This window comes from Hypomesus transpacificus, chromosome 4 (assembly GCF_021917145.1).
Source record: "Hypomesus transpacificus isolate Combined female chromosome 4, fHypTra1, whole genome shotgun sequence".
NCBI lineage: Eukaryota > Metazoa > Chordata > Actinopteri > Osmeriformes > Osmeridae > Hypomesus > Hypomesus transpacificus.
In genome coordinates this window covers 5,796,196-5,823,707 of record NC_061063.1, presented here as the reverse complement: position 1 = coordinate 5,823,707, position 27,512 = coordinate 5,796,196, and the positions used below count along the sequence as shown (strand labels likewise).

The window sequence follows — 27,512 nt, the reverse complement described above, 5'->3', positions numbered from 1 at the left end:
CAATATGGGCCTTTAACACTGTGCCCCCAGCAAGCTTCAACATTTGATGTTGTTTCGTAGGAACCGAAAGTGCACAATGATTCATTAATAGAAACACAATAAAATAGTCATATTTATATTTGGTCTGGACACAGATTTGAAGTCGAGGTCGGAGAACGTGGTGATGGAGATTCCACAAAGAAATGTAAGACTTCCGGTAAATGTATTCCAAGTGCATTATTTGTGTTTGTGGAAACATGGATGTGTGTGTGCGTGGTAATGTGCTGTATCAATGTGGTTCTTCTTTGTACAGACTGCTTTCCTGCTGCTGTACTAGTGTTCTGTAGCATAGATTATGTAACTGTACATGCAAGCTTGCCCTACACATGCATGACTCTACATCTATGGCACCACGAGAGAAAAACAGATAGAGTGAGACAGAGCGAGAGAGAGAAAGAGAGAGAGAGAGAAGGAAGAAGGGGAGAATGAGAAGGAGGAATAGAACAGACAGACTCTTTTTCTTCCTCTGTCTATTTTTACCCCTAATGTGCAGCTTAGATGCAGCACCCTATCGTTTTCTCCCTAACATTTCTCCTCCATCCATAGTTCCTCCTAATTAATCAGTCCCCAACCTCCTTTTTCTCCTCCCATCCCTCCTTTTCTCCCTCTCTCAACATCTTCCTGTGAGTCATGTCTCCATCCCCTCCCCCTTCTGTCACACGTTTTACCCCCTCCCTCTGTTTTCCTCCTCTCAGCTCTCCGTCTCTCTCTCCCTCGGCTTCCCCCCCCACCCTCCTCTCAGTTTATCTCCCTCCCATCTCGCTCTCTCCATCGCCAGCATTTTCTCGCTTGCCCTGTAGTAGAAACACACAGACAGCAGGTAAGGATGAACATCCTCTCTCCTCTCATCTTCCTCTCTTTCTCTCATCCCACTCTTTTCTCATTCATACAAGTGAGTCGATTTTCTCTCATGTCTGGTTTGTCCAAAACCTCTTGTATTGATTTGGACAGGGAAGCTCAGGGGTTGATGTGTGTGGGTGGGGGAGATGTTGCTGCTACAGTTTCTGTGTGTGTGTGCATGTGTGTTTGTGTGTGTAGGAAGGTGTAATGAAAATGCTATGGCACATGTGTGAGGTGTTACGTTGGTGTGTCAGAGCTTTTAGGCTTCCTACTCAATGTATGTCCACTGATACACTGTCAATGTGTGTGTGCGTGTGTGTATATGTGTATGTGTGACAGTCTGGATATAGTGTATCAGTATACTATCCAGTATTGTGCAGAGTATGAGTATTTGGATGCTGCCTCAGCTGTGTGTGTGGGTATATGTGTAAGAGTGCGCTTGTGGGGATATTCCTTAACGCATGGCTATGTTCCTGTAATGTATGTACAGTATAGGCATCCAATGCAGACAGCAGAACGAGCATGGATGTGTGAGGGGATACTTATGATGGTGATGGAGTATGTGCTTTAGAGCAAGAGAAAAGGAGAGAGAGATAAAGATGAAACTGAAAGAAAGAGAGTGAGGAGGGAAAAGGACTTGGGTGCCTTCATTTGTAGCAGTATTTGTGAGCTGTCTGTTTTAGTAAGTGGGTGGACGGTGTTTGTGCTAGCAAGGAGTGTGTGTGTGTGTGTGTGTGTGAAAGTGTGTGCCTCACTAATGTGTTTTCATCTGTCTGTTTTCATGTGTATGTGCCTGTCTGTGCCTGTGACACTTCTTCTTGTGTGTGTGTATGTGTGTGTGTGTTCGTGTGTGTCAGCGTGTGTCCAGCCTGTGCAAGTCCTGCTAAAATGTGCCCTCTTCCTTCTTCTCTCCAAGGGTGCCTGCTCTCCTTTCCACTACAACGTTCCAATCTTTCTCCTCCTCTCCCTCCATCTTTCATCCTCCTCTTTTCCTCAGCCAAAAGATAACATTTAATTATTTATCTATTTTTTTCTCCCCATCATGGCTCGCTCTGCAACCCCCACCCCTCCGCCTCCCTCTTTCCCTCTCTCTCCCTCCTCCCCTCTTACGCTTGCTCCTTATTTGTGCTGAGAGCTGCAGTCTACCAAAGGTGTGGCGGCAACACGGGTGTCCTCAAAGCCCGTTCTGATGCTCGCTGCGTGTGTGAGCGTCTGTGTGGGGGAGATACTATTAAACGCACGGCTGCCGTTTAGAAATGCTACCTGACATCAGAGCAAACAAGTCCTCTATAGATACAGGGACCACAGAAGTACCTACATCCGTCCCCATGTTGAGAGATATGTATTTGAGGACCTGCTGTACATGACAAGCGTTTGAGGTGAGGAGAATGGAGGAGGGCACTGCAGATGTAAAACGGGTTCTTCCTCCTGTCACTCAGGGATGAGACTGAAAGTGAGGCTTTATCAACTGGATTGGTATTACCTATGGGATAGGAAAACCTTGATTAAGGCTCAAGGGAATTGTGAGTCTTGACCAGATGGACGGGGCTCTGAAAGTTTGGACAATGTCCACCGATGGCGTTGATGGAGGCTGCGTGTTCCCACACCTCGTGACTGGATTTAGCAACTGGACCCAGCAACCGCTTGAAAAAGGTCATAGAACAGTAGCTGTAATGTGTTGTGATGAGGTCAGCCGGATGTGCTGGAAGGGTTAGCCTGAGCCCAGTGTGGACAGACAGTCTAGAGAGAGACGTGCTGGGTCTTCCAGAGAGCCAGGCCGGACGGATCGGGTGTGCGTGGGTCAACTGCAACCTGGACACAGCGTTTTCTGACACGGACATCAACTCTTTATGTACAAAAGACGTTATCATGAGCCTTGAGCTGATTCTGAGCCTTGAGCTGATTCGGATCTCTCTGTCTATCTGTCCCTCTTTCTCTGCCTTTCTGTCTGTCACTTTCCATCTCTCCCTCCCCAGGATGTCGATTGTGAGCATTGTTGCCAGGGAGATCCTGGACTCTCGGGGAAACCCCACAGTGGAAGTGGACCTGCGAACAGAGAAAGGTGACCTGCTGCATGCCTGTCTAAATAGATTCCACTCAACACACACACACGCACACACACACACATACATGCACAAACACACACACACACACGCTGAAATGTTCACAGATCAAAAACAACGGGTCTCTTTTAATGACACTTTTAACATATGTTTTGATCTCTCTGTAATGAAATTGAAGTGAATGTAACACCACTTGAAGGTTGCATATGCAGTATACACGGACAACAATGCCCTTCATGTGACCTTAGTAGGCCCACAGTTAAACCCCTCAAACAACAACATATTTTGTGTAAAACCCTTGATTCTTTGATCCCAGAGTCTATCAAAACCAAAAAAGAAAAAAGGTTTTAAAACAATCAACAATAATCAAGAGCCTGTCAGCTATATCGAGCTGTACCTGTTTGTAAAGGATTATGTCATTTGTGGAATTATGCTCATTCAGTCACCCGGGTGGTTTTCCTTCCTTCTCTCTTCGGCTTTTTCACATTCACGTCTGTCCTCCCTTTCCTTACGTATCTCTCAACATGTTTTCTCTCTCTTTCATTTCCCTTGTTTTATCCCTCCCTCCCTCCTCTTCCACATGTCTCTCTTTTTTCCTCTCACCCTTCTCTTCCTTGCCCTGTCTCCCCCTCCCCTGTCTACCTTAGGGCTGTTCAGGGCTGCAGTTCCTAGTGGAGCCTCAACCGGCATATATGAGGCTCTGGAGCTGAGGGATGGAGACCAGAGTCGCTACAAGGGCAAAGGTATTTTGTGTGTGTGTGTACGTGTGTGTGCATGTGTGTTGTTGTGAACATAATTACAGTACTCATTAGATGCTCTCTTCATACCTTTCCCCCCCTACACCCATTTTCATCCTCTCATCGACTACCCCCTCCCATCCATCTCCCCATCCTCCAGGAGTCCTCAAGGCCGTCGGCCACATAAATGACACTCTGGGACCTGCCCTCATCGCTTCGGTAAGTTCAGTGTGTGTGTGTATGTGTTGCCCAATCCATGTGAGAGTGTTTTGGTTTGCGAGTGCATATTGATCTGCAGATAGCTATCTCATCCGGATGGTTGCGCTGAAAGCTGAGGCAATGGGAAGTCCCATCCTGATAACAGTAGATCAGTGGATGTGTGGAGATGGACTGAGAGGAGGGATCACAATCTGGGGGTTGTTTCGAGTTAATTGGAAGAAGATGGTTCTGCCCCATAACGTGTGGAGCTAAGAACAAAGGAAATATTTATAGTCCAAATGTTTGTGTGTGTGTATGTGCTGCTGCACTGCAGAGGGAACTGGAAAGAGAGAGAGACAGAGAGTGAGAGTGTGTGAGAGAGAGAGAGAGAGAGAGAGAGAGAGAGAGAGAGAGAGAGAGAGAGAGAGAGAGAGAGAGAGAGAGAGAGAGTGAGAGAGGAGAGAGATAATAACATGAAAGAAAAACAGAAGAAAGAAAGATTTATGGGGGCAGATGTTTGTGTGAGAATTAATCTTGGGATGCATCCAGGCGGTAAAAAAATGCTCTAAGACACTACAGCACAGAGGTTTACTGCTTGGTGTTTATATGATAGAAATCACAGACGCTTTTAATGTGCTTAATCATGATTTTGACTACTGCAAGCACTGGAGATGGTGTAATTGCCTTAGTATTATTGAACTATATATAACTGTTATATCTGATAGAGTGTGTGTTTGTGTGTGTTTGTGTGTGTGTGTGTCGCAGGGCATCAGTGTGGTGGAGCAGGAGCAGTTGGACAACACAATGATCGAAATGGACGGCACAGAGAACAAGTGTGAGTCACTCATACTCCTCACTCACACACACACACACACACACACCCATTTGCACACGCACACGCACACGCACACACACACACACACACAATGTTATACCCTGTCCTCTCCTTCACAGCCCAGTTCGGGGCCAATGCGATCCTGGGGGTATCTCTGGCCATCTGCAAGGCTGGTGCTGCAGAGAAAGCAGTCCCCCTGTACCGTCACATAGCTGACCTGGCCGGAAACACAGAGCTGGTGCTCCCAGTACCAGTAAGACTGACTCTTCTTCTGCTACTAGGGGAGAGACGCAGGTTTTGAAATGCTACAACGGGGTTATTCATCAACAATTATTCATGTTCCCGCCCTTGTCTCCACCTCCCTCCCTCCCTCCACTCTCTCTTTTTTGTCTCTCCTTCTCTATGTCCATCTCCCATGTCTTCTTTCTCCGTCTCTTCCTCCTCCCTTCATCTTCCCCATAATTCTCTGCCACTCCCCCTCTTTACCTCCCTCCATGTCACCCTCCGTCTCCCTCCATCATTCCCTCCAAGGCCTTCAATGTCATTAACGGCGGCTCCCATGCCGGCAACAAGCTGGCCATGCAGGAGTTTATGGTCCTTCCTGTTGGGGCGGAGTCTTTCCGCGAGGCCCTGAGGGTGGGGTCAGAGCTGTACCACACGCTGAGGGGAGTCATCCAGGAGAAGTACGGCCAGGACGCCACCAACGTTGGCGACGAGGGGGGGTTTGCCCCCAACATCCTGGAGAACAGTGAGGGTAAGAGAGGGGAGGGGATCGAGGGTCTAAGAGGGTCCAGAACCTGCACCAGGAACCGTGAAACCCCTGCTGGATCTGAGCCTTCTCACCCCCCCCCCCCCCCCCCCCCCCCCCCCCCCCCCCCCCCCCCCAACACACACACACCTTTCCATCTCAGCTCTGGAACTGCTGAAGACGGCCATAGAGAAGGCGGGCTTCACAGACAAGGTGGTGATCGGAATGGACGTGGCGGCCTCCGAGTTCTACCGCGACGGAAAGTACGACCTGGACTTCAAGTCCGCCCCCGACTCCGACAGACACATCACTGGAGAGGAGCTGTCTGACATCTACCAGAGCTTCGTCAACGACTACCCAGGTGAGTTGACTTGTCGACTACTCAGGTGAACAGATTGAGAATTCATTAACTGGTTGACACTGACTACTCAGGTGAGCTGACAATTCTTCCCCTCTCCCTGCTCTCTTCTACCATCCTGCCCTCCCCCCCCCCCCCACACTCCAGTGGTCTCCATCGAGGACCCGTTCGACCAGGACGATTGGGAGGCATGGTCCCGTCTCACGGCATCTGTGGGCATCCAGGTCGTTGGGGACGACCTGACAGTGACCAATCCGAAGCGAATAGAGAAGGCTGCGGAGGACAGAGCGTGCAACTGCCTCCTCCTCAAGGTCAACCAGATAGGCTCGGTCACCGAGGCCATACAGGCGTGAGTTTAACCTTTGACCTCCAAAAGGACCCACTGCACAACTGCTTGAGTATTCATAGCTAGTTGGCAGCTGTCACTGTGCATACTGAGTCATACATTTGTGACATTATTCCATCTATCCATCCTTCTTACTAATGGTGCCATCAATCAGACATACAAACACCAGTCACAGGGCACCACTCAAGTGACCGCAGGTACTTAATCCAGCCGTCAATCAACTGGTGCAGTAAATCATTGTAACTGTCAACTGTGTAGCGACAGTGCCTCATGCTGCTGGATACACTTTACTATCCCTGCCCCCCCCCTTTGGTCCCCTCTCCCCCATGCTCGATCAACTTCTATTTCTCTCTTCTATCCTTCTCCCCTTGTCTATCCTCTCTCCCTTCCTCCCTGGCTTCCTCCCCTAGGTGTAAACTGGCCCAAGCTAATGGCTGGGGGGTTATGGTCAGCCATCGCTCTGGAGAGACCGAGGACACCTTCATTGCTGACTTGGTGGTGGGCCTCTGCACTGGGCAGGTACAACACAACCATTAGCACACAATGGACACACACACATACTTTGAAACAATTTGAATCATGATTTAAATCTATCTGCTTCGCTTCACCTCTCTCTCTCTCTCTCTCTCTCTCTCTCTCTCTCTCTCTCTCTCTCTCTCTCTCTCTCTCTCTCTCTCTCTCTCTCTCTCTCTCTCTCTCTCTCTCTCTCTCTCTCTCTCTCTCTCTCTCTCTCTCTCTCCGTCTCTCTCCGTCTCTCTCCGTCTCTCTCTCTCTCTCTCTCTCTCTCTCTCTCTCTCTCTCAGATTAAGACTGGTGCCCCCTGCAGATCTGAGAGACTGGCCAAGTACAACCAACTCATGAGGTCAGTGTTCTTCCTTCTGTCTTCCCCCCTCCTTTTTATCATCCCCATCTTGTTCCTTCATTCTCTGTCATCACTCTCACTCCTAATCAAATATTCATGGCCCCTTGAATGAAGTTAGAGCTTACATGTCATATTGGGATTTCTCTTCATATCTTGGACTACTGAGATATGTAAATGAATGATGTTACAGTGACATCAGAGAATAGAATAGGCTCACTCATTCTGCACCAAGCACACACACACACACACACACAGATACTGTCGTGTCACACATAGTAAACCACACGCCAATGTCACCCCATGTGTGCAAGCCAGTCACATCGCGGTGAGCACTTGGGATCAGCTCAGCAGATAATCCCATTGGCCTCTTAGGGTACAAGGGACGGCGCGGGTGGGGGGGTGGGAGGGCAGCTAACCCAATCACAGCAGCTTTAGCCATGAATAGCCAATAAAGACACTTGACTACTGGGATAATGTCATGACAATGTTCCCATTATTGTACCAGTTTTTGTATGCCTCACAGATAGCATGGGTCTTCTCTGTCATTCTAACCTCTGACAATCTGTTTCATACTTGCTATCTCTGTCTCTGTCTCTGTCTCTGTCTGTCTCTCTCTGTCTCTCTCTCTCTCTGTCTCTCTCTGTCTCTCTCTCTCTCTCTCTCTCTCTCTCTCTCTCTCTCTCTCTCTCTGCGTCTCCAGGATTGAGGAGGAGTTGGGCGATCAGGCTCGCTTCGCCGGTCACAACTTCAGAAATCCCAGTGCCCTGTGAGACCCATCCTCTGTTAGACCACTCCTGTGAGACCCATCCTCTGTTAGACCACTCCTGTGAGACCCATCCTCTGTTAGACCACTCCTGTGAGACCCATCCTCTGTTAGACCACTCCTGTGAGACCCATCCTCTGTTAGACCACTCCTGTGAGACCCATCCTCTGTTAGACCACTCCTGTGAGACCCAGCTGACCCAGCCAAACACCCACCACCGACACACACACACACACACAGACAGACAGGACCAACAGCACTACAGACACACACACAGGACCGATGGGACTACAGACAGAACTGACCAATCTTTTGACAGGCAGACTAAACTGACATGCCAGCAGATTGACAAACGTGGATGGAGAGATTTGTGTAGATCAAATATATGAAGCTTGAAGCACAACTGGAACCGATGATTATGATAAACAAGATAAATATTTATATAGATATTTATATTGACTTGGATGACAGAAATACACAAAGACGCACACATACATGACATTGTGTTGCACAGTCATGCACTCATTCACCCATGACGACATGAAAACTGCACTCTCCATCCCCCTCTCCTCTCTCTCTCCCTATGTCTCACCACCCCCCTCTCCAGGAACAATCCTCCCCTCACTCTGCATCCCTCTTCTTGTTCCTGTTGTTGCTATTGGTTACTTCCTCACTCCTACCCCCTTGTGTGGCTCTGATTGGCTTGGTACCCCCATGCTTGAAGCCCGTCCCGCCCACCTCCCATCCTTGAGTTCCTATATCTGTAGAATAGCTGTGTGAAAATACAGTTTCTGTATTAAATGTCTGTCACAGAAAAATAAAGATGTGAAATAAAGAGGTGGATACTTCTATCATGCCAGGCCTGTCTCTGTGTTCACTGTTCCTGTGTGGTGGAGTTACCCAGTTCCCACTAACAATATTATTGATTTGTATCACTTAAACTTCTGTAAATGTGAAGGATGACACAGAATGTACTAGTCTATATCAAAAGTAAAGGGCACCCATGCGTTACTTACATGCATTGCTACACTAATTATGTTTAGGAAATTCATGAAAAAATGGTACCTTGGTCGCATAGCAAACCCAGGCATGCACCCACAATCCTCGTCTCTTAAATGCCTGCAGAAAAAGGTTGCATAAGATCACAGAAATGCTGTCTGGCTACCCACGGCTGGCCTTCGCTCAGCAGGCGAGAATTCTACCACTGACCCACTAATGCTTGACAGGTTTTTCAGCCTGACTCACTGCATGTTTTATGAAGGTGCTACCTTCAGCCACTAGGGGGTCTAATTGTTACAGCTTAACACCACAGTTGACACACACACACACAGGGTCTCTTACATGAACAGATTGCCTTCACAAGCACACAGATGGCCAGAGCTATGTACATTGAAACAAATAAATTTAATAGCATTCAGTAGCACATAAACCTTTTATTCAAGTCGTTTTCAGGTACAGTAGAAGGGTTTGGTTTCTTGTCATTGGCTGACGAGTTACGGACCAGTAACTCAACCAATCTGTGCGAGGAATTTAAGGAGCAATTTCAGGAGGTTAATTACTATCACAGTTGTGCTCGTGACACACAAAGTGGTGAACACAAACACCCAGTGTGAACATAACCACAAGCAGTGCATTAGTTAATACAATATATGGTTCATTTCTATGGTAGATTGTCTGGTAGGTGAAAAGCCCAACCCTAACACTAGTGCAGCACTTCATAGACACACATGTGTGCACACACAAACCTCCATTGCAGCTTTCAAACACAAAAACACTTTGGGATAAGGACTGAGTCATGTGAAGTTCTAGGAGCAGTCAGCTGGTCCCCAGGCTGCGGCTAGGCACGAGCGTTGATGATATCAACAAACTCGGGCTTGAGAGAGGCCCCGCCCACCAGGAAGCCGTCCACATCAGCTTGGGAGGCGAGCTCTTTACAGTTGGCCCCGCTGACGGAGCCTGGGAGGGGGGTGAGAGAGTTAGAGGGTGAAACGAGGAGGAGGAATGAGAGGAGGAAAAGACCGAGAGAGGGGTGAAGAAAATAGAAAATAGGGAAGAGAGAGAGAAAAAGAGGTGAGAGAGAGGGAGGAAGGAGAGAGACAGACATCGTACGTATCCGTGTCAAATCTGCGTGTTTGTGTGTGCGTGACATGTGGAGCCCAGGTTCCTCACTGACCTCCGTAAATGATGCGTACAGACTCCGCCACGTCCTCGGAGACGTTGGCCCTCAGCCACGCCCTCAGCTGCTCATGCACCTCCTGGGCCTAGCATAGAGGACAGAGGTCAGGGTTACACACATGATGATGCCCGCACACACAACCACACATACACACGGATGGATGCTGACCTGCTCTGGTGATGCGGTCTTGCCTGTACCAATGGCCCAAACAGGCTCGTAGGCCAGAACCACCTTCCCCCAGTCCTTCACGTTGTCTGAAACAACCACCACCGCCAGGTTGGACAAAAGATCATTGCATGACAACAGTCAACACAAAAAGGCAGAAGACTCTGTGGAGTGACAAGATGGTTGCTATTCTGTGGGTCATCTCTCCCAGGTGAGGCTTCAATGGGCTAAACATGGCCCGATTAAATGGCTGAACCATTAGACAAGGCATTGACCAGTGGTGAACTTGTGGTAAACGGGTAAGGACTTTCAGTCAAGCTATGTAACAGTGGCCAAGGCCCAGTGGTCAGTGGTAATTTAACATTTTACTCCAGGGTTCAAGTTTTGGTCTTCCCCTGTGGTCACTCATGTTGCATTCACTAATGACCACATTATGACCGCAGTGTTCACCTGCGATGACCTGAGTCTGGGCGTACACCACCTCTTCTGTTGTCCCCGCCTCCCTCTCCTCCAGCTTCTCTCCGATGCAGGCGATGACCCCGAGGTCGTTCTCTAGAGCATGAGCCACCTTCTGACCAATGAGCTCATCACACTCTCCAAAAACATGGCGCCTCTCGGAGTGGCCCAAGATGACCCATTCTACCCCACAGTCCTTTATCATGGCTGGGCTGGGAAAGAGAGGAGGTGGGAGAGAGAGACACAAGATGAGATGGAGAGAAGGAAGTAGTGAGGGGGACAAAGAGTCCTTGTTGTTTTACAGGTGATGTTTGGTGTGTGTTTTCAGCATGCGAGACAGTGTGTTTAGACAGTGCTGTGGGTATAACCACCTGATCTCTCCAGTGAAGGCTCCCTTGGACACCTTGTAGCAGTTCTGGGCTGCCACACCAATCCTGGCATCCAAGTTGGAGCGGACATAGTCCAGGTAGATGGTGGGGGCACCACACACCACCTCTGGGGGAGAGAGAGAGAGAGAGAGAGTGAGAGAGATGTCAGGTGACTTCAATGTCCATGTCACTGACGCAGGGCTAATTTCTACTTAAACCATTTCAGTATTTAGTATTTATGCTTGTTCATTATACTCGGTTTAAATAATGCATAGGCAGATTATGGGTGAGAAGGAGACCAGCGTGTTAGCGCATTGAGCTAAATTTGGACTAACGTTAAAGAGATTTGGAGAGTCAATAATAGCATCCTACTGCACTAGTTTACCGGTTTCGTCGTGGAGGCTAGCAGTATTCAGTGTTGTTATTAAGTCACCAAGACTCTTTTTGTCGCCGTTCATCTTCCAGTTTCCACCGACAAAAAACGTTCTTGACGACATCATATGACTGAATGATGATAGATACCAGTGCTAATGAATAACAGACGCCACAGACCTGGATAGAGATGGGTCGTCGCAACTGTGCGTATACTTGTCCTGTCTGTTGCCGCCCCCTTCAGCTATAGCTTCTGCGTATTGGCTCACAACCTCGTTTGTTTTCTCTGCTTTGCTTTCCAGAGGCGGGGTTAAGAGTCTCCCGGCCAATTGTATAACCGATGTGCGTTCCTTTTTTCCTCCCTTTCAGCCAATGGTTTGACTTATACATGTTCATTTCCTGTATATTTAAATGCCGTAATAAAACATTTATAATTGGACGACACATGACATTGTTAACTCAACCCGTCTAGTCATGTAGAGGTGAACTAATGCTATAATGTCAGACTTGAATACACTTAATAAGTCTGAATAGCCTACATCATCTTTCTATTCTACAATGAAAAACTGTACTATGGTCAATCATGCTAACACGTTGCTCCCTCTGAAAGAAAGGCCATGAGGGTTTCCATCACGTTATTCCATGGAAACTTTATCTATTAAATTAGGTACGTTTCATCCCTCACACACAGGCTTTCGCCACTATTATGATGAATGAAAAAGCAAGACCCCAAGTTTTGGAAGGTATCTTTAAGGTCCAGGTCCTGTTCCGCCTTCTGCGTCACCTGGAGGGCCTACTTCTCATTGGACAGGATGATGATCTTCCCATCCTTTTCTGCAATGTCTGCTTGGAGGTTCCTCTCCAGTGTGAGATTCACCCTGGTCATGTTTATTTGTATTATTTGATGTCACAATTTATCCAACACCATATTTGTAACCAGGCCTCACACCAATATGGATGAGGGGCTAGGCTGGCAGATTGACGCCTACTTTTACCTGGTAAGTGCTGATATACTTGAATATTGAGTTAGATACTTCTGTACTTGAACTCCTAGAGTTTCAAAGTACTGACTTTCACTCACAGAACAGTGCAGTTCTGAGGAAATTACTGTATTACTAGAAGTTGGACACTTTTTTACAGGCGTTCACAGGGACCATTACATGTTTGTCCACCTCAGGACTTCATTTTCGGGAGCTTTGCCAATTGCAATTTATTTCTCAGTCTATGCTGTCCATGCCCTTGTGTTTGACAGTATCACTGACATCTTGTTTTGTGTTCAGTTTTACAGAGGGTGGTGTTTGCAAATCTAAATGTGTTTCGTTAAATCATTTTAAAGGTGTTTTCACGGAGTGTGTTGGCTGTTAGTAGGGGACCCTCAGGTGCCAGGTGTTGTGTCCTTGAGCCAAGAGTCAGCTGGGTGTCATGACAACCACCCCGCTCACTCCAGGTCTCTTGCTGACCTCAGCAGATGTGTCCCTTCCTAAGTGTGACAAAACCCCAGATGACTCAAACACACACACACACACACATACACACACACACACACACACACACACACACACACAAACACACATTCGCACACACACATGCCAACAAGGTGTTAATGCAGAATTCTAGATTTATTAGAAAGGGTTTCAACACGCATTGCATTTTTACACTGGTTACTGCAGATGTGTCAAAGTAGGCCTACTACTAAATGCAGCTCAGAGGGAAGATATTGGTTTACTTCAACAGCATTTTTCCCTGATACAACTCAGCATTGCTGAACCATAGAAGTAGTGGTTGGGTGGATAGCCTGTCTCATGAGTGACAGACTATATAATTGGACCATGTTTCAGAAGCACATTGTATTTTTATGGTGAAAGTTATGGTGGCCATTTTGGATCAAGTCAAAGCAGCTCTGCTGTTTAGCTGAGAATCATCAAAATGGCAGATGTTACATTCCAGTGGTACACATCATCTGGGTATGTGTGACCAAACGGCACTGTACATAAACTCTGCATTCTAACATGTTACCTATAAAATACAAATAAATGTACATATCATCTTTTTATTAAACTAATAAGTGTGGAATTTAAATGTCAAAGATCTCATAAAGACAATAAAAATGTATCTGTAATTCTGTCATTCTAAATCTCAAATCATGTTCATTATTAGTCTGTATTCATTTCAAGTTTTTTTGTATTGTCAAAAATCTATACCTGCGATTGTCATTCTCACTTTAGATACAGAGGTTGTTTTTATTCAATAAACATTAATCAATAAAATTATGTCTCAAATATGCTATGTTTTGGTGATTTGCCATTGTCTTGATATCAATTTTCTCAACAATAACCTGAAAACTCTTTTGTACATGAATGGGGATGCAATGATTTCTGACTCAGATTCCATTTATACAGTAAGTTCTATCACGTCCCATCTGTCTCTGGTCACACTTGCATTCAATGATGAGGATGAGGGAGAGAGAGAGGAAGATCTAGTACCACAACGTCCTCGGGAAGTGACCCAAAACCAATATCTGCATCATCCTTAGATCTCTCCCGTTGATGTTTCCACCTGCCCCTTCTCTCCTCTGCTCTCCTCCCCTGTCTCCCCCCCCCCCTCTCCCGGCGTGGCCGCTGGAGGATCCAGCTCAGTTCCAGATCTTCAGGAAGCTGTCCCAGGAGCCTGTGCAGACGCCCATGCCGTCAGGAGGTACCCCAGTGCAGCTTACTCTGTTGTCGTGGCCAGACAGTACACCTGAGAGAGGGATCAAGAGAAGAAGAAGATTGAAGGGAAGGGACAGACAGGAAGAGGAGAGAAGGGACAGACAGAAGATGACAGGAGGAAAGACGAGTTGAAAAGGTAAAAGGATAGAAAGACAGAAACGGGTTAGACCCTAATCTAAGTGAGACATCAATTTTTAACATTTACATAAAGGTTTACATATTTAGTAGATGCTTTTCAGATCAAGGATTAGAAGTGTTTTGCAGAGACAAGGAGCTTTCTGTATTTACCGGGTACAGTGCAAGGGATGGTGGAGCGATAATAACAGAGCAACTACAGCGCCACTTTAACATCTCAGTTAACACTACAGTTTTACATAGGACAGTGCAGCAAAAACCTTGAAATTCTCCTCTACCGCTCTATTTCCCCTCTATTTCTTTCATCCAATAATTATTGAACCATCCTACCCCTATTCTTCCTTCTTTCTCTTTTTCTTTCATTGTCGGTCTCATTCTCTCTCCTACTCACCAACTTTCTCGCCCTTCAGCGAGTCCCAGATGTTGCAGTTGAAGTCATCATAGCCGGCAAAGATGAGACGTCCCGACAGAGAGAGGGCCAATGACGTAACACCAGCATTCAGGGTGGTGTCCTGGTAACCAATCACCTCCTGGTCTGAGCGGAGGTCGAACATCTTGCAGGTGCAGTCGTCTGAGCCAGTCACCACGGCATTGCCACTAGGGAAGAACTGGAGGGAAATTAGAAGAACAGAATAGGTGAAACGGATGTTTACCAGTACACAATGGAGGACAGGAACACAGTACATCCTATTGACTTTGTCCATTCAACACCTCTGAGATGTGTTCGACTGACTGTAAAATGTAGTTACTATGTAGTCTAATAGGGCTCTCACCTGGATGGCGTTGATGTCACTGGTGTGCCCGATGAACGTCTGCTTGCAGCCGCCATCCCTGACGTCCCACAACTTGGCCTGGGAGTCGCAAGCTCCGGAAATGAAGGTGTTCATGTCTGGAGACAAGGCCAGGGACATGCAGTCTCCCACATGGTTCATGTAGATCACCTTCTGCTTGCCAGTCTCCAGATCCCACAGACAGCTGGAGGAGAGGAGGGAGATTGAGGGGAGACAGAGTAGAAGGGAGGGAGGCGGACAGAAGTGGTGGTTGCTAAAATGTTCGCTTTGAAAAGCTGGCTTTGGAATAATTATCTTTTTACACAACATTGTACATGTTGTAGGTAGCATCACGGTTGTTTTCATTCTGAGTAAATATATTTGCTGTACTAACTACTGTAGCCAACAACCTTGACCCTAACTCTAACCAGCTGTTATGTCCAATCAAAGCAGAGTGTCTCACCAGGTGGTGTCTCCAGAGGCAGTCAAGATCTCAGTGTCACTCAGGAAACGGCAGCAGGCTAGGTATCCTGGACATTTTTAAATGAGAAACAATGAAGCAAAGCAGTACTTAAAGTAATCTGTCCTCCATTCATACAGGCTTTCATGATCTCCAATGATTACCCCGTTATTGACAACCAATGTTTTTTAATAAGATCACATTTTCTGGTACAACAAAGTAACAATTCCACAATATCATATCTATTAGGGATAACGCGATGTACTGTAGCATACTGGACTAACCTTTATGGTCCTGGGCTAGCCTGTGTTGCCTGTGTATGCTGTATATTATAGCCTGGAAAGCCCTGTGCTGTGCTAGCCTGTGCTACCTGTGTATGCTGTATATGGTAGCCCGTTGTATTCCAGTAGCCTACTGGAATACAACGCCACCTAGGAAAGATTTTCTGGACCTGATGTTAGTTTTTTCCAGGATCACAATGACTCTTACTTAGAGACTTGTTGCTCCTGTTGGTTAGCTGTAACTGATTTATAACTCTTGCTTGCTTTTCTACAGGTAAACTCCTGCACTTTTTTGAGGTTCATGTTGTTTAATTATAACTTTTTCCCTTTTCCCTTCCCTGTTTTTCACAGTGTATGCTTCATGTTTGGCTACTCGCAATGTTTGTGGATATCTCGGTGTTATGATCAGTGATCTATGCACTTTTGTAAAGCTGTCTCTTGGAAGTCGCTTTGGATAAAAGCATCTGCTAAATGAATAAATGTAAATGTACTGGAAAGCCCTGTGCTGTGCCAGCCTGTGTTACCTGTGTGTGCGTCCAGCTCTCTGAGGGTCTTTGGGCTGGCAGCCTTGATGTTGTACACGGTGCACATGTTGTCTAGTCCTCCACTGGCCACTAGGTTGCCAGAAGGGGCATATGCGCAGGTCATCACCCAGGAGGACTTGAGGGGTACCGCATTCACCTGGTAACACAAAGGAACAACTTTGTTGGCCATTTTCACTTAATCTATGTAAGTCCATAAATCTACGTTTATTGTTATCTAAGGTTGTTTAAAAATGGTTACATGTACCGTATAATCAACCAACCAACCAAAAACGAATTAATCAACCAAGGGGAAACAATCTAAACTTTTCCTACCTTCATTCCATTGTAAGCATCCCAGATAAGCAATTTGCCATCCTGTGACGCACTAACCATTTGCCTAGAGGAAAAAGACAGCCAGCTCATTGAGTGTGTATTAAAGTTTAGGTGTTTCATGTGAATGTAATTACAGTCCATTGCGTGACCATTGACTCAATGAAGTTCCACCAATGATATAGAGGGGTGATTCACTTCCCTCATCACACCCTTTAACAAAACAACTCTTTAATGTGCCCAACTCACCTGGAGTCAGTCAGCCAGTGCATGGCATAGATCTTGGCCAAGTGGCCTTTCAATGTCTTTCTGGTCTTCAGTTGGACCCGGGGAGCAGCTGCCACGGAAGAGGCTGCAGAGGCCATGTCAGTGTCAGCCGCAGCCTTGCGGCCCGCCTAGTGGTGTGAAGGGGAAACACAGGTAGGGCATAAATTCAGACTCATTTTTTGAGAGAAATGGTTCAGAACATGTTTGGAATGTTCTCAGTAAACATAACTTACATCTTACAACGTGTTAAGGCCTCTGATGAGTGTGATCATGTTAAAATATAGGATGCGTGTAATAACATGGGTAGCTATAACAGAGGCATAGCCACAGGTAGGCCTGGGACAATTTGTTCTAAGGCCTACCCAAAAACGAAAATATCTCAGAAAAATGATGCACCGGGTGCACATCGCAAAGTAAATTAGTAAAAAAAAATGGAAAAGATTTCCATACATATTTTTCTAGGCCTACCCAAAAAGATTATTCTGGCTACGCCCCTGAGCTATAACTTGCACTCAAGATGGAAAAATACTCATTGGAATGCAGTGTGACAGGAAGCAGGAAGAGGAAAAGGTGTCCAGCACCAGGAAGTTCTCACCTCAATCTGTGTCTTCAGGCCATCGGCCTCCTTTTTCATCTGCTCCATTTCCCCCATGGCAACGGTTGAGAGGGGAGGTTACCGACGTATATAAACACTAGCAAACATAAAGAGCAAGATGCAGAGAAGAGAAAGAGGGCGAGAAAGTTAATTAAGTTGTGTCACTGAGTGCTTTTGATTGCAGTCTTCTTGCATCTTGTAAGAAAACTGATTATAACAATTATACACAGCATCGTTCAGCAAAGTCAGACTTTCATACGAAGCCCATGCCCAAGACTAGGATGAGCCCAGGATCAGCTATCTGTGGGTCCACTGCTCCGGTGACCTTGATGTCCAAAGTAGGCCATCAGCAGCACCTCCTTCCTTGGTCAGGCAAGCCGGGGCCTGCAGTAACACACAGGTATAATCCCCACAGCCACCGGACCCACTAGTCTTATACAGGCATAATAAGCTGCATCCTGCTCAAGCTACAGGCTCAAGGACTTTTACATCTACATAAACTGCTCTCTTAGTTCTCTTCAAATCCAATTCCAAAATGGGTTTGATTGTAAAATTTGAATTGGTTTCCATAAGGACAACTGTACACGTAATGTTTGAAGTAGTCTTCTGTGTGCGTGAAGGTTCCTAATACCCCAAACTAAGAACGTTATGAAGACTGATTGAAGACTAATTAGCAGTGTAGCATGACTTTGTAGACAGTGTAGCAACACGGACACATCACTCAATACAAGCCAACTCATCAACTTGTACAAGGAGTGAATGAAACCCCTTCCCACAAGCTAAGGAAGACAAGTAGCTTGGAACCGAGGGATGAGTGTGCCTTTTGCTCTGCTGGTGGTGCTTGGTCTGTGCTACAGGACGAGAGGAAAGGTGAGCTGTGAGGAATAGAGGGCGAGGGCAGGTCTAAGTCCCTGCAGGCCATCTTAAAGGAAGCTTTGCCAGTCCAATCTCCCGTCATCCGATTACTGACTACTCTTTACTCTCAGGATCAGAAAGGACATAAAGGGAGGGGCAACAACGCAGGAGTAAGACCATAATGTAAGAATGTGCGTTAATAATTTGCAGTCAATGTCAAGACATAACTGTACAAACGAAATACATGTATTTTGAATGTTGATCATCGAGGCTCCCTTTAAGAGCCGAGTAATGTAACGTGCAGCTCTGAGAGCTGTGTTTGGTCCATTTTTCTAATGTGACACATTAGAAACTTTTTCTTCAGTAAAACAAAGAATGCCACAAGGATGAAGGAAAAAGAATTGGGCTGATTTGAGTTGCAGATTCTCTTTTTCCTCTTCTATGGACAGTCAACTCGGACAGTCGACTTGGACAGTCATTCTAACCCAGCATTATTTTGGTTTGTTAGGGTATGGCCTATAGCTTAGTCTGAATGCAAATGCAAAGAGGACACTAGTGTGTGTCAGTCCAAAACAAACCTGTCCATAAAAAGCTGCCTCAATAAACATTGAACATCAGTTGGGATGAGCATTTCAATTTAGTAGCCATCTTGTTCTGGTGGCATTCCACTAATTCACCCCTCTTCTTTCACGTCCTCCCTGAACAAGCTTTGCAGTATGCACCATGGTCAGATGCATGTCAGATCCATGTAATTGTATCTGATAGCCTGCTGAACTCAACATAAGATGCAGAGTAAGGCCCTGCACCCATTTCCTTACCCCTGTCACCTTTATAATGGGACTCCTTGCACACCACAGTAATACCGAAAACTTTGTATGTGTTTGTCCCACAGCCACATTCAGTTTAGAGCATACTGCAGCCTACACATTGGTGGCAGACTGGTGACTGGTTATCCTGTTAAAAGCTCTCTTTCTGTCTCTCTGCCTCTAGTGACTACTACAATTTGTCTTCCTGGTAAAAGACTGGCTCTCCAGGGACTGATGATCTGTGATCGGAGGGTTGGCCATGTGTGTATCCATCTCCAGAGGTGTTTCTCCAAAGTTGTCCTAGGTGGTGTTCCTCAGTGATTTGTTAGTTCCATTGCAGTGGTATCCTATAGGACAAAAAGGCTGGAAGGACCACGACTGCCAAAGTGTCAAAAATCACTCACCTTTCCACAAAATATGTGGTCCTGTTTTGCTCCTTTCTGCTTGGCAGCAGTCACTCTCTCTGTACCTCCGTCTCAGCTTGTTCCTGTGACACTCGGCTTTCCTCTCCTCAGTCCCAGACTGTCCTGCTATCCTTCTCGCTCTCTCTCTCTCATCTGACGCTCCCTCCAAAAGACTGGTGGCAGTTTACCTGTGAAAAACTCTCTCTTTCTCTCTCCCTGCCTCCAGTGAGCAACAGATGAGGATTGGAGGGGATGAAGGAGATCAAGGATGAAGAGATAAGCCCGTAGATGGAAATAGAGACTGGGAAGGAGAGAGAGAGAGAACGAGAGAGAAAGGGACAGAGAGAGGGGGGAGAGAGACAGAGAGAATGGGAATGAGTATGGTGAGAGGAGATAGGTAAACCGATTGGAAAAGAAAATCAGGTTATGAGGTCGGAAGACAGGAGCAGGTGAAATACTCAGAGACCTAGGGAGCAATGGACAGGTGGAGGTGAAAACCTGGAGAGAACAGAACACATGAAGGTGTTCGTAACATAGTGCATTGTGAAAAATAGTGCATTCATAACACTAGAATATTCTTTGTTGAAATGTGCACCAACGACCATTTATTCGATTTTCCTACTTCAATGCTAATACCAGTGATTGCTATTCTCTATGTTCAGGCAGTGTTCACTTATCCAGTCCAATAGAATCCCCTAATGGGTAGTATCATGGCATCAGCTCTTTGCTGTCAGTCACCTATAGATTAATCATTCTTACTGGACATCTGCCACTTGACTAAGGGCCAGGATTTTTGTTTTCTGATGTAAAGAATTAGGGGCCCAGCTGGTATAGGCTGACTGGCTGGCTGGTGAGGGAGGGGGTGAGGGAGGGGAGTGAGGGAAGGGAGGTTGGTGGGGAAAAGGGGGTCGGTGAATTTTACAGGGTGTGGCTGCAAACGAGCTGGACCAGAGGGGTTAAGGTTGAGGGGGTTGAATTTGTGAGTTTGTCAGAGCTAATGAGTTGAGCCCAGTTAATCAGGATCTGATGGGATGTCCGGTGAATCTGCAATCTTGTTATGGAATTAGAGCATACCAGGCCGAACGTGCGTCATGGCAGAGAGAGAGAGAGAGAGAGAGAGAGAGAGAGAGAGAGAGAGAGAGAGAGAGAGAGAGAGAGAGAGAGAGAGAGAGAGAGAGAGAGAGAGAGAGAGAGAGAGAGAGAGAGAGAGAACACAGGAAAATGGAAAAACAGATGTGGACAAACAGAGATGGAGAGCGATGAACGCACCGAGATCTAAGGGTGGAGATGTGGATATGTAGAAAGGAGAGGACAGAGGGGGCCGCCCCCTCCGTCAGACGGGTGGGCATAGTCACCTCCCTCTGGCCATCTTCACTCTGACAGTGCAGCTAGGTTGATGCTCAGAAAGGGAGAGGGAGAGATCTGGGCGGGGTTAAAGATCAGGATGGATAGTGTGCACGTGTGGTTACAGTTACTGCATCTGTGCGTCTTAATAGTATCCTTCTGCATTGAAGACATGCAGACTGTCTATGAGTTCAGTGGGAGGGATGTTAGCTCAACGTAGGTACGTCACAACAATTAACACCTGATGCACGGGCACGAGTCTAGCCGTTACAGAAGATTAGTTTGGGGTTTCTGGGAATGCTGAAGTCTGTCTGGTCAAGCAGTGACACCTAATAGCCAATGTGCCTGATGACAACAATTAAACAAAACACCCAGTGAAAGATGAGGTAAACCGGTCACTCTATCCATGAGGCCAAGGCATTGTGACAAGATCTCAAAGTCTCAGAAAAAAGCACAAACATTGCAGAACTGAGGAATTTAATATTGCCCTAATCTATCAGATGTGTTAGAATCTGTTTTACCTGACTTTGTATTTATTTTTCATCCGAAAAAAATAACACCAAACAACATGAGTTACAGAGTTTATTTGATATGCCTCCAGCTACTAGTGTATGAGGTCACCTTACTTCTGGTTAGAGATCAGGTTAATCCTTCCACTGGAGCTGCATATAGTGAGTTTGGCAATAGATGACCTGCTGCAGTTGATAGTTTGTAGACTCGTAGTGGTATTACATCCAGATTTACACGGTGCACACACAAACACTCACACACACCTCTGATCCACCCTCTGATCATCCAGGTTGTCACATTAGAGTGCCACTAGGGGGGACACTTGTTATACCTTTACTGTGACCACTTCAGTGTAGTGCACATCTGCTAAAATACCAGAATACCAGATATGAGAAAAGCTAATTACATATGGTATTTAAACTTAATAGCACCAAACTATACATAGAGAGCTGGCTAATAAGTCTTGGTAAAAGGAAACATGTTTTGACCAATTATGCTCCACATCTCTCTCTTTTTTTTTTACCTCCGCATCTATTTGTCCCACAATTATTCTCTTTTAATCATCAGGCTGACAATTATTCTCTTTTAATTTTCATAAAATGCACTTTTATTTAGATTTCATTTTATGTAAAGAAACATTTAAAATATTTTCAAAGCAACAATACTGTAGTATAGTCTCTCTCTTTACTTGCCTCATACTCTTCACTAACGTCACTCTATACCTCCCTCCCTCCACACTTTCTGTAGGTGTCTCAGTCTCTCTCTCTCCCTCACCCTCCCTCTTTCTCTCCCATTCCTACCCTAATCCTGACTAACTGAGAATGACAGAAGCAGACTAGTGAGCTTCCTGATGGCTCCTGTAACAGGCTCAAAGAGGGGGGCAGTGTCACACAGCTAAACAAACCGCTCACCTTTGACCCCACAGTAGGCAGGCTTGCGCTGCAGGGGAGATGAAGAAAGCCATCCCACTTAAACCTACGTCAGGGGGTGAGAGCAGGAGCCCCGACTGGAAGATTGGCCAAGTGGATGTAGGCTTATAGACTAAGGGTACAAGAATGTGTGCAGAGAGGCCTGGCTTTGTGACTTGAAAAAAGGCATTATCTGCACCCAGAACTCCACAAATTCCTTGTTGAAAAGGTACAGATCTTTGGAAAATGTTTGGGTTCCCAAATGAAAATATGGTTGTTCAAATCCCATGTCTTACATATGCATGACCCAACAATGATCAGGAGGGTGAGCACAGACCCTGGCCTGCTGTGTTTAGCCGGTGTAGCATGCTTAGTCTATAGCTGTTTTCATGTTATTATTAGTTAACACAAGAGTTGTGTTCTGTCACTTGAAAGGATGCATTCCCTTTTTTTTCTTTTTACTTGTTCTGGTAGATATTTTCAGTTAGGTGGTCAGGTAAAGACGTTGTTGCATGCGTTGTGCATTCAATTGGTACATACTACTTTGTCATCACATTGTGCAAGGACTTTGTCCCCTTGCTCACACGTACGTATGTTACAGTTTGTAGAAAAATGCTTGGTGCAATTTCTCTTCTTTACTGTGGAGCAGACCAGAGATGCACATACTGTTGGAGGGCAACCACAGCTCTGCTGTTGTTACTTTGTAATGTCTGTAGCTCAGTTGATGTGACGGATCTTCTGCTGAGCTGAGGATTGTGGGTCAAAACAGCCAGAAAAGAACGCTGGCTTGTATACTGCAAAATGCAACTGTATGCAGTAGGACATTGTGGTATATTTGGCATATTGCATTTGGCATACACATTTGTGTCTGGAATACAACATGAGTATGGTGGTGTGTGTGTGTTGAAAGGCCAGTGTGTCTCATCCCTTGAATGAACACTGCCACCTAGAGGTTGAAAACTAACACGTCGGTTGGGTTTTTGCAAGGTTTGTTACAACGTTTGGGCCGAGTGCATTTACATGTCTAATTTACAGCCATTACTGAGTTATTTAACTTGAAACATTACAAGTCATTTGACAGGAGGAGGCTTTTTAGATTGTAACAAAACCCCAACTTGATAAATGGATACATCTTCAATAGAGAAAATTCCCATTAAGAAAGATAGTGGTTAAAGCCTCACACACACACAAAAGAAAAACTATAAAACACTGTAGAAGTATTACACAACAAAATTAAAGCCCTATAAGTACCTATACCTATCTATAATCTTTTATGGAATCTATCATCAAACTATCTTATGACAGAGGGACAACCTCAAGTTATGTTGCCCTTGTTTTGTCTACTGGGGTGCTCCCATCTCTTTCTCGCAGATGAAAGGCCAGTGCATGGAGCAGGGGGCGTCGTACCAGCTCCTGATGGCCTTGCGCTCCAGCACCTGTGTCTTCACAATGTAGCCGCAGTCCTCGTTGATGTGGTTGTTAGGCTCGCCCTCTTCCCAGAAACTACAAAGAAGGCGAGAGAAAATAGTTCTCAGAATGAGCTTGGCTTGTTGCTTCAGCGGTCAAGCGCAGACAGACAACCACACACACTTCACACGCAAGCACACACACACACATTTGGGGTGTGTATGGTTGATCAGATTGAAGTAGGAAGTACAATGTATAAACAGGAGAAGAAAAAGAATAAGAAAAAGAAGAAGATGAGAAAGATTTGGAGGGGGGGTGAAGAAAGGATTAAGGGGGGGGGGAGATGAGTAAATATACAACCACTTCAAGAAACCATAAGAAAAACAATCCTAGAAACAGGAAGATAAATCATGTGAAGATTAGGGGGAATATGATGACACAGCAGAAAGAGAGGAGCCAGCGTGACCAGTGGTGAGCACCCAGGGCTGGTGGCATTGTTTACTCAGCCTCTACTAGTAACTGGAGCAAAGGGGAGCTTCCTGTCCCCAGTCCACAAAGAGCACCCCTCCAAAAACACCCGTTCTCAAAGGTCGAGGGGGGAGAACGAGAGCGGGAGAAAGAGAAGGATGAAAAGTGAGAAGAGAAAAGCAGCAGACTGCCTGTCACACTCCATAATCCCATATTTCTCCTTTGCCAAGAGTCACAGCCCATTTGTTTTGACATAGAATCCGTCACAATTCTAAAAGGTCTAATAAAGCCACTTTAGTATGTTTCTAGGTACTTGTACAACAGGTGAACTGTACCCTCCAACCAGCTTGGTTCCATCCACCCAGACCCAGTCATCTTCGGTGGACTCATCACTGAGCCCAAACCAGTAGGCATTCCAGTGACCCCGAGGCAGCTGGTCCCACACAAATGTCTGGACACAAAACACAGAAGTTCCGTGGATCAAGTACACAGTAGTTCTCCTCCATCCATCCCTCCACCCTTACTCTGTCCTTTCCCTCCACCCCCTTTGCCAGAAGGGGAACTGTGCTGTGATGACATGTACATACATTTAGTCATTTAGCAGACAATCTTATCCAGAGCGACCTACAGTAAGTAGTAGTAGTAAGTACACGGACATTCTCCCCGAGGCAAGTAGGGTGAAGTGCCTTGCCCAAGGACACAACGTGATTTGTCATGGCCAGGAATCGAACCGGCAACCTTCTGATTAATAGCCCAACTCTTTAACTGCTCAGCCATCTGACCCCCTACCTGACCACCACCCTCTCCTCCTCTCCTATCCCCTTTCTACTCTATCGTTTTTCTATCTCTCCTTCCTTCCCTGCCTTCTCCTCCTCCCTGCATCCATCCTTCCTACCTGTTCCTCAGGGGTGTGTATGATGGCTAGGTGTCCATCCATCTCCTGACAGAAGTGCTGACCATCCTCCCAACTGTCACTGAAGGATGAGATGTAGTAGCAGCTGCTGTTGAACTGGATCCAGGGATGAGCACATGGGATGGTGGGTGCAGCACTCTTGGTGGCTACACATATGACACACATGGGGGAATTAGTTTCTTGTCAACATAACACGACACACTCTCACACTTAAGTGCACAGACACACACACTGCATACCGGGTGTTACCGCTTGAGGCCCAGTATGGGTCAGCAGCTCGTCTCTCTCCTTCTGCAAGTCATCTCTCTCCTTCTGCAAGTCGTCTCTCTCCTTCTGCAAGTCATCTCTCTCCTTCTGCAAGTCGTCTCTCTCTTTGTGCAGCTTAGCCAGGGATTCCGTCAGCGCCGCTACGTCAGCGGACTGGGTCTGCATCTGGGTCTGCATCTGGGTCTGGCCTTCAGACTGGTTCTGGGGAGCAGCCTGTGGGCCAGGCAGACCTTGGGCCTGGTTCCTGGCTGTGAGGAACAGGAAATTGGGATTGGTCTAAGCAGGAAAATGTAATTTTCTTATTTAAGCAGACTATCTTTTCCAAAGTAACATACATATTGCGCATAATAGAAAGTACAGACTCACATATACACACACAAAGACCTTACACCTCTCTATTTCACACACACACACACGCAAACACACACACACACACCTTAGAGACAACAGGTTCTACTCACAGTGGGCACTGACCGCAACGAGGGAGATCAGCAGGACAGCACACAGAACAGCCAGACACAAGGACGCCAACCTGTAGGGCCCCTGGCCCCCCTGTCTGGAGGCCCCTCTCCAAGGTGACACTGACAACACTGCTCCCAAATACAATACAAGTAGAATACATCTGGAAACCAATATGATTGGTGTCTGCTGCCAACAGTGGGGTAAGTACAGAATCGACCTGCCTGCAAGTGGACACCCTGTATTTGTGATTCTAACTGTGTATGAGGAACTGAGGAAATGAGGAGTGAGAGAGACTGTATGTCATCTGTCAGTTAATCCTCCTGTTGTTTTAAGAAATACTAACACCTATTACCTTTGGGTCACTATGCGACGACATAGTGACCCGACTCACCTTTTCCATCCTGACAGGGTTAGACATGGGTTAGACTGCACAGGGACTGCCCCTGTGTTACCTCGGGTCATATTGACCCTCAGACAATACACATGACTAGGGTGGCTGCTACACAGAAATATACTTTTTATTTTCCCAATTGTTTATTCAATAGGTAACTTTTGCAAACTACACGTTTTATGTAATTTTCTTATGTATAAATATGATTATGCCAATGGTTTAAGGTTCAAATGGATTTGAACGTTTGAACCAGGTTCTCTTACTTTATGTGAAAGGGGTGCGGCCAATCTAGTCTAAAGTCTGTCACGCAATCTAGGGGTTGCCAGTTTTGCGCAAATAATCCCTCCAATTGATGCAAAACATTATTTAAAGCATCGTGTTTTAGCAGGGGGGGGCGAGAAGTCAACTTTAAGGAATTATTATTGTACAATCGTGAAATTGTGAAAGCAGTTGATAAGGAACATTTTGAATTGTTATTCTGAAATCCTACAGTTGTTAATTGCATTTGCATTGCCATGCACATCTTTTCTTCCATAATCTTTATTCTATAGTTGAGATAGTTCATCATAACCAAGATTATGCGTCACATCGAGTGTTTAATTACAGTCGCGATAAACATATTTTAAACGATCAACAACAATGGTAGTTAATACGTCTTACCTGAATTGTGTTGAACATCTGGACCGCTCGCATCAGACTCGTCTAAATAGGAACGCTCATTGTCAATAAGTTTGGAATACATTCCGTCGGACAGGGTTGATTCCGCATTAGTCGACATTCTAGTATCTACAATACAACGTGCCTCCTTGTGTGGAAAGGCGCATTTGACTTGATTCAGCAGAATGCAAATTTTAGTTTATCGGTTAGGGGAACTCTACTACCCCAAACATGTAACCCACGCTCACGGTAGCCTAAATGTTGCGCAAGTTAGACTAGGATGACACTTCGACAGACGCACGAACAGGGGAGGACCCAAAATGTCACTTCTGGGAGACAGAGGAAAATAACCTTGTGACCTCTGTACATATACGAAGACACGCTTTCATTTAATACGTGGTCGAATACTGCGCATTTCTTTCTGTTATGCAGAGTGAACTGAAGATGTCTATAACAGAATGTCCCATGGTTAGTTTGAACCCTCATCACTCATAGCCTTTTATTAGGTCAAATTTTACACTATACAAATAACCCACACGTAAATGACAGTGTTTTTACATGGGAATGGGCAATTGGATAGATGATCAGTCCGTAATTGGCCTTATCTTACATTTACATGTATTCATATAGCAGACGCTTTTATCCAAAGCGACTTCCAAGAGAGAGCTTTACAAAGTGCATAGGTCACTGATAATAACAACAAGATAGCCCCAAAACATTGCGG

General features: G+C 45.9%; 4 protein-coding genes across 6 annotated transcripts; 1 reads left to right on the top strand and 3 right to left on the bottom strand.

The window, feature by feature from the left end:
- Window positions 1-814: 814 nt before the first annotated feature.
- On the top strand, window positions 815-8,361 carry eno2 (enolase 2). Of its 2 annotated transcripts, XM_047019349.1 has the most exons (12): window positions 815-859; window positions 2,856-2,941; window positions 3,590-3,685; window positions 3,840-3,898; window positions 4,643-4,712; window positions 4,832-4,965; window positions 5,244-5,466; window positions 5,624-5,821; window positions 5,966-6,167; window positions 6,575-6,683; window positions 6,968-7,026; window positions 7,727-8,361. In XM_047019349.1, exons 2-12 carry the CDS (start codon window positions 2,857-2,859, stop codon window positions 7,794-7,796), a joined length of 1,305 nt encoding a protein of 434 aa, XP_046875305.1. In that variant the 5' UTR covers window positions 815-859; window position 2,856; the 3' UTR covers window positions 7,797-8,361. The 2 variants fall into 2 exon arrangements, with proteins under 2 accessions (XP_046875305.1, XP_046875306.1); XM_047019350.1 differs by lacking the exon at window positions 815-859 and having other exon boundaries at window positions 2,799-2,941.
- Window positions 8,362-9,204: 843 nt separating this feature from the next.
- tpi1a (triosephosphate isomerase 1a) lies at window positions 9,205-11,564 on the bottom strand. Of its 2 annotated transcripts, XM_047019356.1 has the most exons (6): window positions 11,340-11,564; window positions 10,958-11,081; window positions 10,581-10,798; window positions 10,134-10,219; window positions 9,963-10,050; window positions 9,205-9,745 (listed from the first exon to the last, which is right to left on the bottom strand). In XM_047019356.1, the coding sequence occupies exons 1-6, from the start codon at window positions 11,452-11,454 to the stop codon at window positions 9,627-9,629; spliced, it is 750 nt and encodes a 249-aa protein (XP_046875312.1). In that variant the 5' UTR covers window positions 11,455-11,564; the 3' UTR covers window positions 9,205-9,626. The 2 variants fall into 2 exon arrangements, with proteins under 2 accessions (XP_046875312.1, XP_046875313.1); XM_047019357.1 differs by lacking the exon at window positions 11,340-11,564 and having other exon boundaries at window positions 10,581-10,793; window positions 10,958-10,975.
- A 2,306-nt stretch (window positions 11,565-13,870) lies between these two features.
- Window positions 13,871-19,685, bottom strand: gnb3b (guanine nucleotide binding protein (G protein), beta polypeptide 3b). Its single transcript, XM_047019426.1, has 9 exons — window positions 19,462-19,685; window positions 17,397-17,493; window positions 16,784-16,929; window positions 16,538-16,601; window positions 16,205-16,361; window positions 15,403-15,469; window positions 14,943-15,144; window positions 14,561-14,777; window positions 13,871-14,065 (listed from the first exon to the last, which is right to left on the bottom strand). Exons 2-9 carry the CDS (start codon window positions 17,451-17,453, stop codon window positions 13,959-13,961), a joined length of 1,017 nt encoding a protein of 338 aa, XP_046875382.1. The 5' UTR covers window positions 17,454-17,493; window positions 19,462-19,685; the 3' UTR covers window positions 13,871-13,958.
- Window positions 19,686-21,374: 1,689 nt separating this feature from the next.
- Window positions 21,375-27,078, bottom strand: zgc:174904 (uncharacterized protein LOC564690 homolog). Its single transcript, XM_047019615.1, has 6 exons — window positions 26,792-27,078; window positions 25,740-25,868; window positions 25,251-25,526; window positions 24,994-25,157; window positions 24,434-24,549; window positions 21,375-23,726 (listed from the first exon to the last, which is right to left on the bottom strand). The coding sequence occupies exons 1-6, from the start codon at window positions 26,907-26,909 to the stop codon at window positions 23,564-23,566; spliced, it is 966 nt and encodes a 321-aa protein (XP_046875571.1). The 5' UTR covers window positions 26,910-27,078; the 3' UTR covers window positions 21,375-23,563.
- Between the last annotated feature and the right edge of the window lie 434 nt (window positions 27,079-27,512).

Bases quoted from the DNA above. Each gene is read 5' to 3' on its own strand.
- eno2 (XM_047019349.1), top strand. From the start codon at position 2,857: ATGTCGATTGTGAGCATTGTTGCCAGGGAGATCCTGGACTCTCGGGGA. The intron at 2,942-3,589 runs GTGACCTGCTGC...TGTCTACCTTAG, and splicing joins GGACCTGCGAACAGAGAAAG to GGCTGTTCAGGGCTGCAGTT. The intron at 6,168-6,574 runs GTGAGTTTAACC...TTCCTCCCCTAG, and splicing joins GTCACCGAGGCCATACAGGC to GTGTAAACTGGCCCAAGCTA.
- tpi1a (XM_047019356.1), bottom strand. From the start codon at position 11,454: ATGATGTCGTCAAGAACGTTTTTTGTCGGTGGAAACTGGAAGATGAAC. The intron at 11,082-11,339 runs GTAAACTAGTGC...TCTCTCCCCCAG, and splicing joins TAGCCTCCACGACGAAACCG to AGGTGGTGTGTGGTGCCCCC. The intron at 10,051-10,133 runs GTCAGCATCCAT...CCTCTATGCTAG, and splicing joins AGACCGCATCACCAGAGCAG to GCCCAGGAGGTGCATGAGCA.
- gnb3b (XM_047019426.1), bottom strand. From the start codon at position 17,453: ATGGGGGAAATGGAGCAGATGAAAAAGGAGGCCGATGGCCTGAAGACA. The intron at 16,930-17,396 runs GTGAGAACTTCC...TCACACCACTAG, and splicing joins GCCTGAAGACACAGATTGAG to GCGGGCCGCAAGGCTGCGGC. The intron at 16,362-16,537 runs GTAGGAAAAGTT...TTGTGTTACCAG, and splicing joins ATGCTTACAATGGAATGAAG to GTGAATGCGGTACCCCTCAA.
- zgc:174904 (XM_047019615.1), bottom strand. From the start codon at position 26,909: ATGTCGACTAATGCGGAATCAACCCTGTCCGACGGAATGTATTCCAAA. The intron at 25,527-25,739 runs GTGAGTAGAACC...TGTTCCTCACAG, and splicing joins CGTTGCGGTCAGTGCCCACT to CCAGGAACCAGGCCCAAGGT. The intron at 24,550-24,993 runs GTAGGAAGGATG...TTTTGTGTCCAG, and splicing joins TACACACCCCTGAGGAACAG to ACATTTGTGTGGGACCAGCT.